The sequence below is a fragment of the Pongo abelii genome, chromosome 16 (genome assembly GCF_028885655.2).
Source record: "Pongo abelii isolate AG06213 chromosome 16, NHGRI_mPonAbe1-v2.0_pri, whole genome shotgun sequence".
In the NCBI taxonomy this organism is placed as follows: domain Eukaryota; kingdom Metazoa; phylum Chordata; class Mammalia; order Primates; family Hominidae; genus Pongo; species Pongo abelii.
The window spans coordinates 46,642,246-46,659,712 of record NC_072001.2 but is presented as its reverse complement, the minus strand read 5'-3'; the positions used below and the strand labels follow the sequence as shown (position 1 = coordinate 46,659,712).

General features: G+C 43.0%; 2 protein-coding genes and 1 pseudogene across 2 annotated transcripts in view; all 3 read left to right on the top strand.

Annotated features, from left to right (window-relative positions):
* The first annotated feature begins 500 nt into the window (after positions 1–500).
* LOC100440025 (cation channel sperm-associated protein 2-like) lies at positions 501–17,285 on the top strand. The gene is made up of 11 exons (XM_009249783.3): positions 501–969; positions 1,428–1,601; positions 1,777–1,845; positions 9,004–9,176; positions 9,705–9,860; positions 10,482–10,603; positions 13,265–13,443; positions 13,658–13,757; positions 14,071–14,127; positions 16,552–16,769; positions 17,122–17,285. The coding sequence occupies exons 1-11, from the start codon at positions 792–794 to the stop codon at positions 17,184–17,186; spliced, it is 1,491 nt and encodes a 496-aa protein (XP_009248058.3). The 5' UTR covers positions 501–791; the 3' UTR covers positions 17,187–17,285.
* Positions 11,745–11,859, top strand: LOC112129137 (U6 spliceosomal RNA; annotated as a pseudogene).
* LOC100434832 (stereocilin-like) overlaps positions 17,098–17,467 on the top strand; it is a 29,349-nt gene continuing 28,979 nt past the window's right edge. Inside the window, 1 exon segment of the mRNA XM_063716632.1 lies at positions 17,098–17,284. The gene's annotated coding sequence lies outside the window, so the exon portion shown is untranslated.

Genomic DNA, 17,467 nt, shown 5'->3' with positions numbered 1-17,467 from the left:
TAGCCTCCGAAGGAGTGTTGGAGTGGACACACTTGGGACGGGACCCATTTTCAAAATGTCAGGCTTAGGCATTTTGTCCAATTTCTCTTCACTCGGTTTCTCTTTCGTGGGCAGGCCAAGCCCCAACTCCACCTCATTGCCCGATTCTCTCAGGCCCAGGTGGGACCCAGGTTCTTCTTTGTCCAGCCCCGGGCCCCTGCCCTTGTGGCTGCTCCTTTTTTATTGAGTTTTTTGTTTTGTTTTGTTTTGTTTGAGATGGTGTCTTGGTCTGTCGCCCACGCTGGAGTGCAGTGGCGCGATCTCCGCTCACTGCAAGCTCTGTCTCCCGGGTTCATGCCATTCTCCTGCCTCAGCCTCCCGAGTAGCTGGGCGTACAGGCACCCGCCACCACGCCCGGCTAATTTTTTGTAGTTTTAGTAGAGACGGGGTTTCACCGTGTTAGCCAGGATGGTCTCGATCTCCTGACCTCGTGATCCGCCCGCCTCGGCCTTCCAAAGTGCTGGAATTACAAGCGTGAGCCACCACGCCCGGACTTTTTTTTTTTTTTAATGAGCTTTTAATTAGTAGTGCCGTCACAAAGTGAAGCTGCCTGGCCACTTGGTCGACTGCGCAATGTCTTTACCACTCTTAGCCCCTTTTGTTTCAGAAAACCCTGAGTCTTAGTACAATGTTTGTTCTTCCCAACTGCTCCTAGTTCGCAGATGTGGGTACATTAAGGAATCTTAAGGGCAAAGAGGGTGGGGAGGAGGGGACAGAAAACCTGTAATCCTTGGTGCAGCTCCAAGAATGAAATGACACTTGATGCTTACATTTTCTTAGCAGACATGGCCGCTTACCACCAAGAAGGGCAGATGCAGCTGCCCCGAGCTGATGCCATTCGTTCACGTCTCATCGATACTTTCTCTCTCATCGAGCATTTGCAAGGCTTGAGCCAAGCTGTGCCGCAGCACACTATCAGGGAGTTACTTGGTCAGCAGCCTATTTCTTCACTAATTTAAATTTAAGACTCCTATCCACATCCTCTACATTTAAGAGTGGAAAATTTTGGGGAGGTTGGTTTAGTTGCTGGTTTACCAAACCTGATAAATCAAGGGCTTGTAAATAAAACTGAAGAGATAGAATCCACGTCTTTCACTTTTAGGCCTAGGATAGCCACTAGCCATGGATGATTAGGAAGAGTTTCTGTCAAAGACTCTTAAAACTTTGGGAGTGAACGTGCTGCTTTTGTGGGAATGGACAGTGTTGGTCATAAGCAATACATTTGCTCTCACTCCAAAGAGAATTCTTAGTTGCTGTGAGAAGAGAAGGACAGGACCAGCAGTAAGGCATTAGGGGGACCCATTATCTGACCAGTATCCCTGCCCTCAACCCTACCTGCTCTATTTTCTTTGTATTTATCCACTATCCCTTTTTAATTTTTGTTGTAGATCCTTCCCGCCAGAAGAAACTTATATTGAGGGATCAACACCAGCTAGTGCGTTTCTCTATAAAGCCTCAACGTATAGGACAGATTTCACATGCCGAGAGGCTGTTAAGCAGGCTTCATGTGCGCTGCAGTCAGAGGCCACCCCTTTCTTTGTGGGCCGAATGGGTCCTTGAGTGTATCCTTTCATGTCACTCATTTTTATCCTGGCTGTTGATCATCTGACTAATGACTTATTTTTTGCTCCCCATACTCCATTGTCGCATTTTCACTGCTTATGTTATTGCTCTTATTATTTCAGCTGCATAAATCAGAAAGAACTCCACTCTGTACGTTTCCTTAAGAGACAACAGGTCCTCTCTTCAAAAACTTCATCATCTTCCTGGTCTTTTTGAATACGATCGTATTGATGGTTGAAATAGGTGAGAACTGACATTGTATGAAAGAGGAAGTGAGGCCGGGGGCGCCGGCTCACACGTGTAATCCCAGCACTTTGGGAGGCCGGGGCGGGCGGATTGCCAGAGCTCAGGAGTTCAAGACCAGCCTGGGCAACATGGTGAAACCCCGTCTCTACTAAAAAATACAAAAAATTAGCCAGGCGTGGTGGCATGGCCTGTAGTCCCAGCTACTTGGGAGGCTGAGGCAGGAGAATCGCTTGAACCCAGGAGGCATAGGTTTCAGTGAGCTGAGATTGTGCCACTGCATTTCAGCCTGGGCGACAGAGTACAACTCTGTCTCAAAAAAAAAAAAAAAAAAAAGAAAAGAAAAATAAAAATAAAAAAAGAGGAAGTGGGTAGGAGTAATTTTTTTTTTCTAAATTGATCATTTTACATTTTTGAATGTCATTTGAATTGTGACATTTATATTAAGGACAATTATATTAAGCCTCCTGGAGTAGGATTTATGCAACTGCTAAAATCTAGAAATATTGGCTGGGAATGGTAGCTCATGCCTGTAATCTCAGCACTTTGGGAGGCCGAGGTGGTTGGATCACTTGAGGTCAGGAGTTCAAGAGCAGCCTAGCCAACATGGCGAAACCCCATCTCTACTAAAAATACAAAAAATTAGCTGCGCGTGGTGGTGGGCACCTGTAATCCCAGCTACTCAGGAGGCTGTGGCAGAAGAAGGCTGTGGCTTGATCCTGGGAGGCGGAGGTTGCAGTGAGCTGAAATCACGCCACTGCACCTGATCTCAAAAAAAAAAAGAAATATTAATATTTGGAGGGCTCTCAAGAGTATACTAGATACAGAACATCTAGACACATAAAACTAAGTGTAATATGTAGCAGTGTAACAAATCCACAAGGAATTGAACTTGGGAAGACCAGTTTTATTTCTGTTGTCAGCTTAGCCTGACAATTGTTTGCATTAACCTTTTCTGTTAAAGATATTGGTGCCTATCAGTGAACGATCTAACATTTACATTTTTTTTTTTTTTTTTTTTGAGATGGAGTTTCACTCTGTTGCCCAGGCTGGAGTGCAGTGGCACGATCTCGGCTCACCACAAGCTCAGCCTCCTAGGTTCACGCCATTCTCCTGCCTCAGCCTCCGGAGTAGCTGGGACTACAGGCGCCTGCCACCACGCCCAGCTAATTTTTTGTATTTTTTAGTAGAGACGGGGTTTCACCGTGTTAGCCAGGATGGTCTCAATCTCCTGACCTCGTGATCCATCCGCCTCGGCCTCCCAGAGTGCTGGGATTACAGGGGTGATCCACTGCACCCAGCCTAACATTTACATTTTTACAATTATATTTAGAAATATTATTCAAGTACAAACAAGAAAGTTCCCAAGTATGGAAAGGTAGGTACCACTAAGATATTAGCTGAGCCAAAAAAATTACTTAAAAGGAAATGATTCTTAAACCAATAATAAATTATATGAAACATATTCAAAACATAAGGATGTCTGCAAAATCAGTGAGCTCATTTGTTGATAATCTCAAACTACTCAGAAATGATGAAAGGACAGTAGAACTACTCACTTGTTTCATTCTCACTGTTGTATGGAAGTCTCCCACTTTATTTTTTAGCGACAGAGTCTCACTTTGTTACTTAGGTTGGAGTACAGTGGTGTGATCATGGCTCATTGCAGCCTCAACCTCCAGGGCTCTATTGATCCTCCCACCTCAGCCTCCTGAGTAGCTTGGACTACAGGTGCATGCCACTATACCCAGCTAATTATGTTGATTTTGTTTTTGTAGAGACAGGGTCTCACTATGTTGTCCAGGCTGGTCTTGAACTCCTGGGCTCAAGTGATCCTCATGCCTCAGCCTCCCAAAGTGCTGGGATTACATGCATGAGTTACCACGTCCAGCCTAGGAGGAATTTTTAAGAGAAGGGCATAGTTATGAAGCTCTTGGCTGTTTATGTCACACAGATACTTTCCTCAACAGAAATGTCCAGTGCCTGTAGCCAGTTCAGGACTCTGCCTCTAGCTCCAAGTCCCCTGCAAGCTTATCTCTGGGGGCCAGGCATGGTGGCTCATGCCTGTAATCCCAGCACTTTGGGAGGCTGAGGCGGGAGGATCGCTTGAGCTCAGGAGTTTGAGACCAGCCTGGCCAATGTGGAGAAACCTCATCTCTACAAAAAATACAAAAATTAGCTAGGTGTGGTGGCACATGGCTGTAGTCCCAGCTACTCAGCAGGCTGAGGTGGGAGGATCGCTTGAGCCTGGGAGGTGGAGGTTGCAGTGAGCCATCGTGCAACTGAACTCCAGCCTAGGTGACAAAGTGAGACCCTGTCTAAAAAAAAATAGTCCTTTAGTGCAGTCAGGTCAAATATATTTAAATATACAACAATAATTGATGTCATGGACCCACTACAGTATACTATATACTTTGAGGTGTTTTATGTCCTCCTCGTAATGGTGAAGATTTTGAACTAAGTTACTTATAATTCCCTTTTATTGTATGATTGCTGCCATGTATTTGCCTTGCATGGCTAGGATTATAGTCCTAAGCCTTGGAATGAAGTAAATAATAGTAACTATACAGGATTTCCTAGATCAGTGGTCCCCAGCCTTTTTGGCATCAGGGACTGGTTTCTTGGAAGACAGTTTTTCCATGGGTGGGGTACGAAGGAGGTTTCAGGATGAAGCTGTTCCACCTCAGATCATCAGGCATTAGATTCTCCTAAGGGTCACGCACACGCAGTTCACAATAGGGCTCGCCCACCTATGAGAGTCTAATGCCGCAGCTGATCTGACAGGAGGTGGAGCTCAGGCGGTAATGCTCACTCACCCACCACTCACTTCCTGCTGCATGGCCGGGCTCCTAACAGATCATGGACTGGTACCAGTCCATAGCCTGGGACTTGGGACTCCTGCCCTAGATCTAATAGACAAATCAAAATAGAATAGCACTAACTATTCTATTTGGTAAAACAGTTAACTGAATATGAAACATGATCACTGTGCCAGAGGATAAGTAGATTGCCAGACTAGAAATTATTTGGCAAGCTCATGGAAATTTTGTCTTATTAAGCTTATTCTTGTGGTAGAAAGGGAGGAGGGATTTTGCAAAGGGAAATTATTTGTGATTAACAGATTTCTTTGAACAGACTAATTCATATGATAAACATTAAGAATTTTTTTAGGCTTAAAATTTTTTTTCCAGATCACAAAGCGATCTAAACTGTTAGGGCTTTAAAAAATCTACTTCCACAACTGGATATTGGTAATTCTGTTTTGCACTTTATTTTTATTATTTTATTATTTTATTTTTTTGAGACGGGGTCTTGCTCTGTCGCCTAGGCTGGAGTGCAGTGGCACCATCTCAGGTCACTGCAAGCTCCGCCTCCCAGGTTCATGCCATTCTCCTGCCTCAGCCTCCCAAGTAGCTGGAACTACAGGCCCCTGCCATCACACCTGGCTAATTTTTTGTATTTTTAGTAGTGACGGGGTTTCACTGTGTTAGCCAGGATGGTCTCGATCTCCTGACCTCGTGATCCGCCCACCTCGGCATCCCAAAATGCTGGGATTACAGGCATGAGCCACTACGCCTGGCCTCTGTTTTGCACTTTAAACATCAATTGGCTTATTTTAAAAATCTCATATTTTGTTTCTAAATAATGAGAAAGAAAAAATGATTTGACTCATTTGCAAGCCTTTGTCAGAAAATAACACATTGCAAGTGTAGACAATCCTTACTTAAAATTAAAAACTGAGTATATTGGGAGGCTGAGGTGGGAGGATCACTTGAGCCCAGGGGATTGAGGCAGTAGTGAGCTATGATCTCACCAGTGCACTGTCTCAAAAATAAAATAAAACCTAAGTATAATATCATTACAATTTTTTCCCAAAGGTGGGCATATTCCTGAAGATTACAATTTTTTACATTGACTTTTAAAGTCCTAGGGAGGGTTTGATGTGCTATATAAAGTTTTTGGTCAAATGAATGGAATTTATAGAATCTGATGAAGATCATCTTGAGATTAAACTTGCAGAATTATCTTTTTTTTTTTTTTTTGAGACAGAGTCTTGCTCTGTCTCCCAGGCTGGAGTGCAGTGACGCGATATCGGCTCACTGCAAGCTCCACCCCCCCGGGTTCACGCCATTTTCCTGCCTCAGCCTCCCGAGTAGCTAGGACTACAGGCGCCCGCCACCACGCCTGGCTAATTTCTTGTATTTTTAGTAGAGACGGGGTTTCACTATGTTAGCCAGGATCGTCTCGAACTTCTGACATCATGATCCGCCCGCCTCGGCCTCCCAAAGTGCTGGAATTACAGGCATGAGCCACGGTGCCCAGCCAGAATTATCACTCTTAATGCTCTTCATGAAATTGTATTTCTGGCTGGGCATGTGGCTCACGCCTGTAATCCCAGCAATTTGGGAGGCCTAGTCCTGCGGATCACTTGAGGTCAGGAGTTCAAGACCAACCTGGCCAACATGGTGAAACCCCGTCTCTACTAAAAATACAAGAATCAATGGGTATGGTGATGTGCACCTATCATTCCAGTTTCTCAGGAGGCTGAGGCAGAAGAATCGCTTGAACCCGGGAGGCGGAGTTTGTAGTGAGCTGAGATGGCAGCTGGGCAACAGAGTGAGTGAGAATCCATTTCAAAAAAAAAAAGAAAGAAATTATGTTTCAACATCAGTGTTCCTTGGTTCATGATGGATATAACTAGCCAAAACATTACTAAAAATATTAAAACTGTGTAAATGTGAAAATCTACATATCAGTTTATTGTTACAGTGTACTATTCTCCTCACCTATAGTATTGGACTCCTTGAAACCAATGTGAATTTACCTGGTATTCTGTGAGGTGACCTACTGTTGTTTTTCTAGAATAAGGAGTAGCAATAGATGACTGTTCATGGTGAACTCTACCTTGTAAAACAGAATTACATATTTGCCTGACTTGCTTGATCAAATGGCTCTTGTCTGTCACCCTGAGAAAAATATTGAAGCATAGATGTTCACTGTTACTTCACTTCACTGGCTAAGATTCCTGGGTAGACTTCACTGGGCTCCTGGTCTCTATTTCCATTAAGACTCCTTTGCCTTGCTATAGCAGCCTGAAAAATTCCAAGAATTTTAAAAAGTTATTTTTCATCTTCAGAGAGGACACATTACTTGATGTAGAGTGGAGGCAGTCACTTTTGCACATTCCGTGCTGCTGAGGCAATTTCTGCTATTCGTTCCTCTGAACTTCCTTGGGTTTGTTTAGCTTCTATAAAATTATTCTTTTTTCCAGAGAGTAAAAGTGCTACTGCTTCTGTAATTTGGACTTCCCTACTTAAACTATTTTAAACTACTCAAAACTATATTCTGCTTTACAAGAGCCTTATTTTACTTCATTGTTCTCTTTGGGTTCCTGTTTTGCAAGGGCAAAAACTGAATAAAAATGATAGCATTCTATTTTCCAGCCACAAATGTGGTCCTCAGCTCTTTCTAATTATATAATCGCATGCTCCTGAGAGCTAGAATTTGTTAAGTGAAAAAATTTTGTATTTTATTGAATCTAAGCTGTCATCAATGGTGAAATTCACTGTTTACCAATAAGTAATAAAAATCATGCTCAATTAAACTGGGACACATCGCTGATTGTAAAATGCATCCTCACTTTGGGAGGCCGAGGTGGGCAGATCACGAGGTCTAGAGATGGAGACCATCCTGGCCAACATGGTGAAACCCCGTCTCTACCAAAAATACAAAAATTAGCTAGGCATGGTGGCGCACACCTGTAGTCCCAGCTACTTGGGAGGCTGAGGCAGGAGAATTGCTTGAACTTGGGAGGCAGAGGTTGCAGTAAGCTGAGATTGCACTACTGCACTCCAGCTTGGCAACAGAGCGAGATACCATCTCAAAAAATAAAAAAAAAAAAGCATCCTAATTTCATGGATGTTAAAATGTGAAATATTGTCCATCTTAGAGAAATGTGTATGAAAGAAAAACTTACAGAAGAAGTACAGAGCCTAAATAAGCATAGCAGTGCTGGGTGCAGTGGCTCATGCCTATAACCCCAGCACTTTGGGAGACCAAGGCGGGAGGATCGCTTCAGCCCAGGAGTTTAAGGCCAACCTGGGCAGCATAGGGAGACCCCATCTCTACAAGTAATTTAAAGAAAAAATTAGCTGGGCATGGTGACATGTGCCTGTGGTCCCAGTTACCCAGAGGCTCTTGAGCCCGGAAGATCCAGGCTTCCGTGAACCATGATTATGCCACTGCACTCCTCCAGCCTGGGTGACTGAGTGAGACTCTGTCTCAAAACAAGCATAGGAATAAGTATAGCGTAACTCCATTGGTTTTTAGAAGGGGCCAACCTCTGTAAAATTCTAGGGATGATTGAAGTATGGTTCTGTTCTTTTTGTCGGGATCCAGTTCAGCATCAGGATGAATTTAAAGCCAGAGCACCACAATGTTGATTTCTATTTAGCTCTTAAGCCATTTTAATTTCCGTGTTTTTTTTTTCTAGAGCATGACATACATCCACTAATTGTATGAAAGAGATGAAGAAGGTTGAAAGAGAAAGGCAATTAATTAAGGAATAGCAATTAGTAAATAATAAGGTTCTAGAGAGGAAGTATGCATTCAATTTGCTTTGCAGAACAAAACCAATTTTAGGCAAAGAAGAAAGGAAAAGTTTTAAAAGAAAGCTAACAGAACCAAGTGATTTATTGTTATAATTCGATATATCCTAATGATTCTGGCTTGTTTCTACATTCGTTATAAAGTACTTCAGATATCATGGCCTTATATTTTCATTCTGTTCTCAAGACCCATTGCTTTCTTGTGAACTTTGGGACTGAGATAACAGTACAGTAGATGGGGGTGGGGGGTTGGAGGTAGGGGTAATTAAAGAGAGTAGTCTCTTAGTAGCTGTGTGACCCCCAGAGTGGATCGCAAGTGACTTGTAGCTGAGCAGACATAACTATATCAACAGATTGGTTGTGGCTATGTTTTATGGTCAATTGTGTCCTTCCCTGTATTTCACAGGTTGAAGCAAGAGTATTAAGAAGAGAAACTCAAAGAAAAATGGAACAGTACTGGGCAAAACTGTGGTTTATAAGTGTGTTCATTCTCCATCATTCAGTTTCCAGCTTCCTTAACTTTTATTCCTCCTTTGCTCTATCCTCACAGAATTGCTGGAATCCACAAATACCAAACTATGGCCATTGAAGCTGACCTTGGAGGTGGCAGCTTGGTTTATCTTGCTTATTTTCATCCTGGAGATCCTCCTTAAGTGGCTATCCAACTTTTCCATTTTCTGGAAGAGTGCCTGGAATGTCTTTGACTTTGTTGTTACCATGTTGGTAAGGATAGAGATCCTGAGGGTTCGTTTAGTGGGATGAAGAATGTGCCTAGGTGAATCGAAAGAACAAGACAAGTTAACATGATAATAGGAAGAAACAAAAATTTACTTAACTTCCTTCTTTTGATTTTTTTTCCTAAAACTAAACATCAGTCACTGAGGAGTTGTTGGTACTAGGAGCAAGGTAGACTAACTACAACATCAACGCCAACAAGAGCATCTGCCGGTTACTGAGCACTTACTAAGTGCCAAGCACTATTTTAAGTGTTTTCGTTACATTATCTCATTTATGCTCCACAAAAACCCAATTAAATAACCATGAATTTTATCCCCTTTTTTATATCTAAACTAGTTGAAGTACAGTGTTTAAGCAACTTAATATAGAAAGGCTGAATAGTAAGCAATTCTCAGAGAATGCTATTCAAGGGATAATGCCCAGGGAACAATGAAGAGGATGAGATGAAGAAGGTACAACTCTGCCTGGGTGCCTTGGGGTGTATTTTACTTATAATCTGTGTGTTTTCCACAGTCCCTGCTTCCCGAGGTTGTGGTATTGGTAGGAGTAACAGGCCAATCGGAGTGGCTTCAGCTTCTAAGGATCTGCCGGGTGCTGAGGTCTCTCAAACTCCTTGCACAATTCCATCAAATTCGAGTTATTATTTTGGTCCTGGTCAGGGCCCTCAAGGTGATTTGACTGTTGCAAGCTAAAGCAGGGGGCAAGGTAGATAAATATGAGGGCTTAACATAGAATATGAAACAAATCGGCCGGGCGTGGTGGCTGACGCCTGTAATCCCAGCACTTTGGGAGGCCGAGGCGGGCGGATCACGAGGTCAGGAGTTCGAGACCAGCCTGACCAACATGGTGAAACCCCGTCTCTACTAAAAATAAAAAAAAATAATAAATAATTAAAAAAATTAGCCAGATGTGGTGGTGTGTGCCTGTAATCCCAGCTACTCAGGAGGCTGAGGCAGGAGAATCACTTGAACCTGGGAGGCGGAAGTTGCAGTGAGCCAAGACTGCACCACTGAACTCCAGCCTAGGCGACAGTGAGACTCCGTCTCAAAAAGAAAAAAAAAAAAAAAAAAGAATATGAAACAAATCTGGGTGGGTCAAAGAAGGCAATGAAACGTCCTGTGAAATGTTATTGGATGAGAAGGGGCTGGGGACAGGTGCCATGGTTCAGAGATGACTGGGTTCAGCAGTGCAAGAGAGGGTTTGGTTAGGGATTGCCAGGTGGGCTTGACTGGGCTGTTGGTGGAGATCAGCCTAGTCTGGCCCATGCCTGACTTGAGGTATGGCCTCTAGAGCATGACCTTCCTCTTGATGTTGCTGTTCATCTTCTACATTTTTGTTGTGACTGGTGTCTACATCTTCTCAGAGTACACCCATTCACCTCATCAGGACCTGGAGTACCATGTGTTCTTCTCGTAAGCAGAGCTGGGGAACAGCTGAGTGAGGGGAGAAAATTTGGCTAAGAGACCAGGAAGCTTGTCCAAAGTATAGTAATATAAAAAGTATAGTCTATTCCAAGAAACTGAAATAGAACACAATAGGGAGAGGGAAAGAGAAAGCAAAAGAACAGTGAATGGTATTAGCTCTGATCTTGAGGTTAGGGCAGCTAGTTCCATGTTTATTCTGGGTTTTGCAAATTCAAACCACACTGTCATCAGGCATCTTTAAATAGCAGTACACTCCAGTGGTTAAGCTTGGTTTCTGTGTCTCCGTTACCTCTTTTGAAAAATTGGGGCCAGGCGCAGTGGCTCACCCCTGAAGTCCCAGCACTTTGGGAGGCCGAGGCAGGTGGATCATGAGGTCAAGGGATTCAGACCATCATGGCCAACATGGTGAAAACCCGTCTCTACCAAAAATACAAAAATTAGCCAGGCGTGGTGGCATGCACCTGTAGTCCCAGCTACTCGGGAGGCTGAGGCAGGTGAATTGCTTGAATCCGGGAGGCAAAGATTGCAGTGAGCCGAGTTCATGCCACTGCACTCCAGCCTGGCAACAGAGTGAGACTCCATCTCAAAAAAAAAGAAAAGAAAAGAAAAGAAAAATGGGAATAAGCTGGGCATGGTGGCTCACGCCTGTAATCCCAGCACTTTGAGAAGCCAAGGTGGGTGGATCACCTGAGGTCAGGAGTTCGAGACCAGCCTGGCCAACATGGTGAAACCCTGTCTCTACTAAAAATACAAAATTAGCCAGGCATGGTGGTGGGTGCCTGTAATCCCAGCTACTCGGGAGGCTGAGACAGGAGAATTGCTTGAACTTGGGAGGTGGAGATTGCAGTGAGCTGAGATTGAGCCACTGCACTCCAGCCTGGGCCACAAAGAGTGAAATTCTGTCTCAAAAAAAAAAGAAAGGTGGGGGGAATAATAGCAGTGCTACTTCATAAGAGTGTGGGGTTAAAGGTGGTAATGCATTTAAGCACTTAGCACAGTATGTAACACATTATAAGTGATCAATGAATGTTACTATGATTCTCAAATATGATCACTGGTTTTATCCCAATCTCTACATATTACACATGCACACGCCTATTCCTAATCTCTGTCTAGAAAACGCTAATCAGTGCTCACTTCGGCAGCACATGTACTAAAATTCTCTATATCTAACAATATAGAGAAGATTAGCATCGCCCTTGTGCAAGGATGAAATACAAATTTATGAAGTGTTACATATTTTTTAAATATTAACAAAACTGCACTAATCAGTGTTTTCTAGAAGAAAATCAGCTTGAATTTAGAGTAGATAATCCTGTTTATGAATTATAATTCAATCTCGTCAGCGCCTCTCAGGACTCTGTTAGACCCTAACAGATAGTTTTGTAAAAGTATTGAGTTAGGAAAGTCCCAGAATTTATCCTATACAAGCTCTGATGTTTTCAATAAATTATGTATGGGGAACTGAAAAGAAAGGTAGGAAAATTTAGATACCTTCCTGGAAACTTTTTACTTTTTTAGTAATTTTTAAATATTAATTTTATAATTTGTATATGTTCATTATTTAGGATCACATATGTTTATGTAACATACCCATTTACTTGCATATCATTTCATACCAGCAAACTAATAGGAATAATTTTCTGAATGATCTTCTATTTTGCTAAATTTGCTAATTTTGCTAAATTTTGCTAAATTTGCGAGTGATCTTCTATTAAGTGGAGTCCGTAGAGCAGTAGAGAATAAATTTAGAAAAAACAGCCAGGCATGGTGGCTCACACCTGTAATCCCAGCACTTTAGGAGGCTGAGGCAGGCAGATCACTTGAGGTCAGGAGTTCAAGACCAGCCTGGCCAACATGGTGAAACCCTGTCTGTACTAAAAATATGAAAATTAGCTGGGCATGGTGGCGCAGGCCTGTAATCCCAACTACTCGGGAGGCTGAGGCGAGAGAATTGCTTGAGCCTGGAGGGCAGAGGTTGAAGTGAGCTGAGATCACTGAACTCCAGCCTGGATGATAGAGTGAGACTCTGTCTCAAAAAAGGAAAAACTATCTAGTTGGTGATTCATTCATCTTTTAAAAATTCAGTCAATACCTATTTATTATTTATTATACCCAAGGACTAATGGAATAGTGAGAGTTAGTCATAGATTATTCATGATAAAGGAAAATTTAGGCTGGGTGCGGTGGCTCACACCTGTAATCCTAGCACTTTGGGAGGCTGAGATGGGCAGATCACCTTAGGTCAGGAGTTCGAGACCAGCCTGGCCAACATGGCAAAACCCCATCTCTACTAAAAATACACAAATTAGCTGGGCGTGGTAGTCCATGCCTATAATCCCAGCTACTCGGGAGGCTGAGGCAGGAGAATCTCTTGAACCCAGGAGGTGGAGGTTGCAGTGAGCCTAGATCGTGCCACTGTACTCCAGCCTGGGCAACAGAGTGAGACTCCATCTAATAAAAACAACAACAACAAGAAAAAACTTCAAACTGTAGAATGATTAGCTAAAAACTGAGTGTGGTAGAAAAGGAGCCAAAATCAGAACAAACTACAAAGAAATGCTTTATGTTTCTTTAAAAGTAAGAATGGTACCATTTTTGAAAGGTTTAGGTCTCTGCTTCTGTCTATTCACATGCCTTTTTCTTTAGGGACCTCCCGAATTCCCTGGTAACAGTGTTCATTCTCTTCACCTTGGATCATTGGTATGTGCTTCTTCAGGACATCTGGAAGGTGCCTGAAGTCAGTAGCATCTTCAGCAGCATCTATTTCATCCTTTGGTTGTTGCTTGGCTCCATTATCTTTCGAAGTATCATAGTAGCCATGATGGGTAAGCATAGAGGAGGTGAAACTTGTTTGGGAAGAGTGGTTGGGAAAAACTTAGTCTGAAAGCTGGGATTGGTGGCTTATGGGTATAAAGAACCTAGTGTAGCAGAAAGGCTTGGGTTCTGGATTGGATATTTCACTTGGATTCTCTCCACCCAAGCCCTCTTCCCAGGTGTAGTCATTACCATCTCCCAACTCCTAATGGCCCTTTGGGGCAGTTACTAACTTTCAGAATATCAGGAAAGAGCTGAATGAGGAGATGGCACGTCGGGAGGTTCAGCTCAAAGCTGACATGTTCAAGCGGCAGATCATCCGGAGGTCTGCTTCTCCCTTTTCAACCCCAACTTTCCTTCTCAAGGGTTTCCTGAGCTCATTTCTTGTTTCTACTCCTTGACCCCACTTTTCCCTTTGTGACAGTAGATTTGCCCCCAAGGATAAGAATTCTCTAGCTCTAGAATACTGCCTGATTCTTCATCCACTGTGGGGAGTCCTCCATTTTTTTTTCACTCCTTGACTACAATTTGTTCTCCCCAATTAGTTTTCTTCACTTTCTGATATGAACTCTTTTTTCTTACCACACTTTTGCTTGAATATAACTGTCTTCGCTCTTTTTTTTTTTTTTGCTCTGCAGGAGAAAAAACGTGTCACGTGAAGCACTGACGTCAAGCCATAGCAAAATAGATGACAGGTTAGGAGTATGTATGTGAACTGGGATAGAAACACATGAAGGAGGAGAGGGTGGAAAACTGAAGATGAAGATTAGCTTTGAGAGATAATTCATTCATTTAATAACTGCATATTGTAGTAGGTTGACTAGTGGCACCCGAAATAATATGTTCATGTTCTTACTCCCTGGAACCTGTGAATGTGACCTTATTTGGAAAAAAAAAGATCCTAAGTTAAGGATCTTGAGATGAGATCATCCTAGATTATGCTGATAGGTCCTAAATCCAATGGCAAGCATACTTATAAGAGATGAAAGAAGAGAAGACACAGAGAATAGGAGAAGGCGATGTAAAGACAGAGATAGAGGTTGGGGCTAATGCCGCCACAAGCCAGGGGAAGCTGAGAAATGCCAGGCAGCTGCCAGAAGGTAGAAGAGGCAAGGAACTTCTCCCCTAAAGCCTCCAGAGGGAATATGGCCCTGCCAACACCTTCATTTCAGACTCTAGCCTCTAGAATTGTGACGGAATATATTTCTGTCATTTTAAGCTACCAAGTTGATAGTAATTTGTTATGACAGCCACAGGACACTAATACAAATACCTTCAATGAAACAGATATGATTCTAGACCCCAAGTGTTTATCAGTGAACAAAAAAAGCAGAAGCAGAAGTAAACTCATTCACTCATTAACAAATAATTACTGGCTAGATGTGGTGGCTTATACTTGTAATCCCAACACTTTGAGAGGTCAAGGCAAGAGGATTGCTTGAAGTTCAAGCCAGAAGTTCAAGGCTGCATTGAGACTTGACTGCACCACTGTTCTCCAGCCTGGGCAACAGAGCAAGATCCCATCTCAGAAATTTAGCGGGGTGGGTATGGTGACTCATGCCTGTAATACCAGCATTTTGGAAAACAGGTGGGCAGATGACTTGAGCTCAGGAGTTCAAGACTAAACTAGGCAATATGGCAAAATCCTGTCTCTACGAACAAAAATTAGCTGGATGTGGTGGTGTGCTCCTGTGGTCCCAGCTACTTAGGAGGCTGAGGTGGGAGGATTGCTTGAGCTGGGAGGTTGAGGCTGTGGTGCGCCATGATTGTGCCACTGCTCTGCAGCCTGGGTGACAGAGTAGGACCCTGTCTCAAAAAAACAAAAAACAATAAAGAACAAAGAATTATTGAATACTTAGTAGGTGCTTGGGATGTATCAGTGAACAAAATAGACAATAATGCCTGCTTCATGGAACTTACGTATTAGTAGTGGTAAAGAGATAATAAGCAGTGAATACATTAAGTAAATTAATCTGTTAAAATATGATAAGCATTATGGGAAAATTAAAAGTAGAACAGGTTAAGGGAGATTGGGAGTAGAAGGTGGAATTGCAGATGGGTTGTAGTTTTGTTTTTTGTTTTTTTTTTTTTTTTGAGGCACAGTCTCGCTCTATCGCCAGGCTGGAGTGCAGTGGCATGATATCGCTCACTACAACCTCCGCCTCCTGGGTTCAAGCGATTCTCCTGCCTCAGCCTCCCAAGTAGCTGGGACTACAGGTGCCCGCCACCATGCCTGGCTAATTTATTTATTTATTTTTTTGTATTTTAGTAGAGACGAGGTTTCACCATGTTGCCCAGGCTGGTCTCAAACTCCTGAGCTCAGGCACTCCATCCGCCTCAGCCTCCCAAAGTGTTAGGATTACAGGCGTGAGCCATCGTGCCCAGCCGCAGATGGGCTGTAGTTTTAAACAGGGTAGTCACGGTGACCTCATTGAAAAGGTAATGTGAGCAAAGACTTGAAGGAGGTAAGGGGATCACCATGTGGATATCTGTAAGAAGAGTGTTAATAGGCAGATGAAACAGCTAGTGCAAAGGTCCTAAGCTGGAAGCATGCTTGGTGTGTTTGAGAAACAGCAAAGAGGCCATTGTGACTGTAGTAGAGTGAGCAAGGGGAAGAGTGCTGGGAAATGAAGTCAGAGAGATAATGGTGACCTGATCCTGTAGCGTTATGGGTGCCATTGTAGGGACTTTGAAATGGCAAGCAGAACAGAGGAGTGACATGAAATGACTTACATTTAAGAAGGATTACTCTGGTTGCTGTGTCGATAGAAGAACAAGGGAAGGAGCAGAGAGATCAGTTGGGAGGCTATGCTGCTGCCCAGGCAAGAAATGATGACAGCTTAGGCCGGAGTGGTGGCAGTGAGTTAGTGAGAAAGATATATTTTGAAGGTAGAGTCAGCAGGATTTCTTGATGGACTGGATATGGGAGGGAAGAGAAGAGTTAAGGATGACACATGAATGATTGAAGTTGGAAGTGCCTGAGTTTAGAGTTTGGGAGTAATTTGGCCCTCATTGTCTTATGCCCCAGCTTTAGGGGGTGGCCAGGGGCAGAACCAGAATAATGAGTGGACTAGTCATATGTTGTAAATGTTTGTGAAGCCATAAATTTCTTCTTTCAGTTCAAGAGGAGCTAGTCAACAAAGGGAAAGTTTGGAGTTATCAGAAGTGTCTGAAATAGAGTCTAATTATGGTGCCACTGAAGAGGATTTCATAACATCTGCATCAGAAACAGAAGAGACCTTGTCAAAAAAGAGAGAGTACCAGTCTTCCTCCTGTGTCTCCTCCACATCCTCTTCCTATTCTTCCTCTTCTGAATCCAGATTTTCTGAATCTGTTGGTGAGCCGAAGAACTATACTAATGAGTTTTTTCCATTTGAATTCAGACTCCTCTATAAGACATCTTAGTCTTAACAGGAGCTCTCCTACTATATCTCCTTTCCAATTTTCTGGTCTTAATTACTTTCTTTTTGCTTCTTAATTTCCCCTGTACTACTTCTTCACTTTGGGTAAGTGTGGCCGTGGCCTCTTTGCTCATTTTAAAAAGTGGTTTCTTGCTGATGAACCCTTTCCCCCCTTGCTTTCTGTTACCTCTTTCAACTCCACCTTTCCACCCACACCATAGGATTTACCAGCTCTTACCCAACTTTTACAAGTCTAGACATGCTTTTCTGAAGCATTCCTCCCTACAGTTCACTTGGACTGGGAAACTTGTGCACGAAAATCTGCCCGGGCTAATGGAATTGGATCAGGATGACTGTGTTTCGCCCAGAGACTCACTCTTCTGATATTTTGAGTTGCTAGAAAAGCTTCAGTATAACCTAGAGGAGCGTAAGAAGTTACAGGAGTTTGCAGGTATGGAGTTAGGGCAGTCATGGGGACAATGGGAATATATATATATAGCGTTTATAGCTGTCCACTATTCTGGCATCTCAGCTTCTCAATTTCTGCCTACACCTAAAATAGGCAAATTCTTGGTTTGGTATGTCACATTCTGGGAATGTGTCCCAGTTTTCTCTAACTGAGAGAGAACCTAGA

Excerpts from the sequence above, each read along its gene's own strand:
- LOC100440025 (XM_009249783.3), top strand. The coding sequence starts at position 792 with ATGACACTTGATGCTTACATTTTCTTAGCAGACATGGCCGCTTACCAC. Across the intron at positions 9,861-10,481 it reads TCCTGGTCAGGGCCCTCAAG|AGCATGACCTTCCTCTTGAT; the intron begins GTGATTTGACTG and ends TATGGCCTCTAG. Across the intron at positions 13,444-13,657 it reads TATCATAGTAGCCATGATGG|TTACTAACTTTCAGAATATC; the intron begins GTAAGCATAGAG and ends CCTTTGGGGCAG.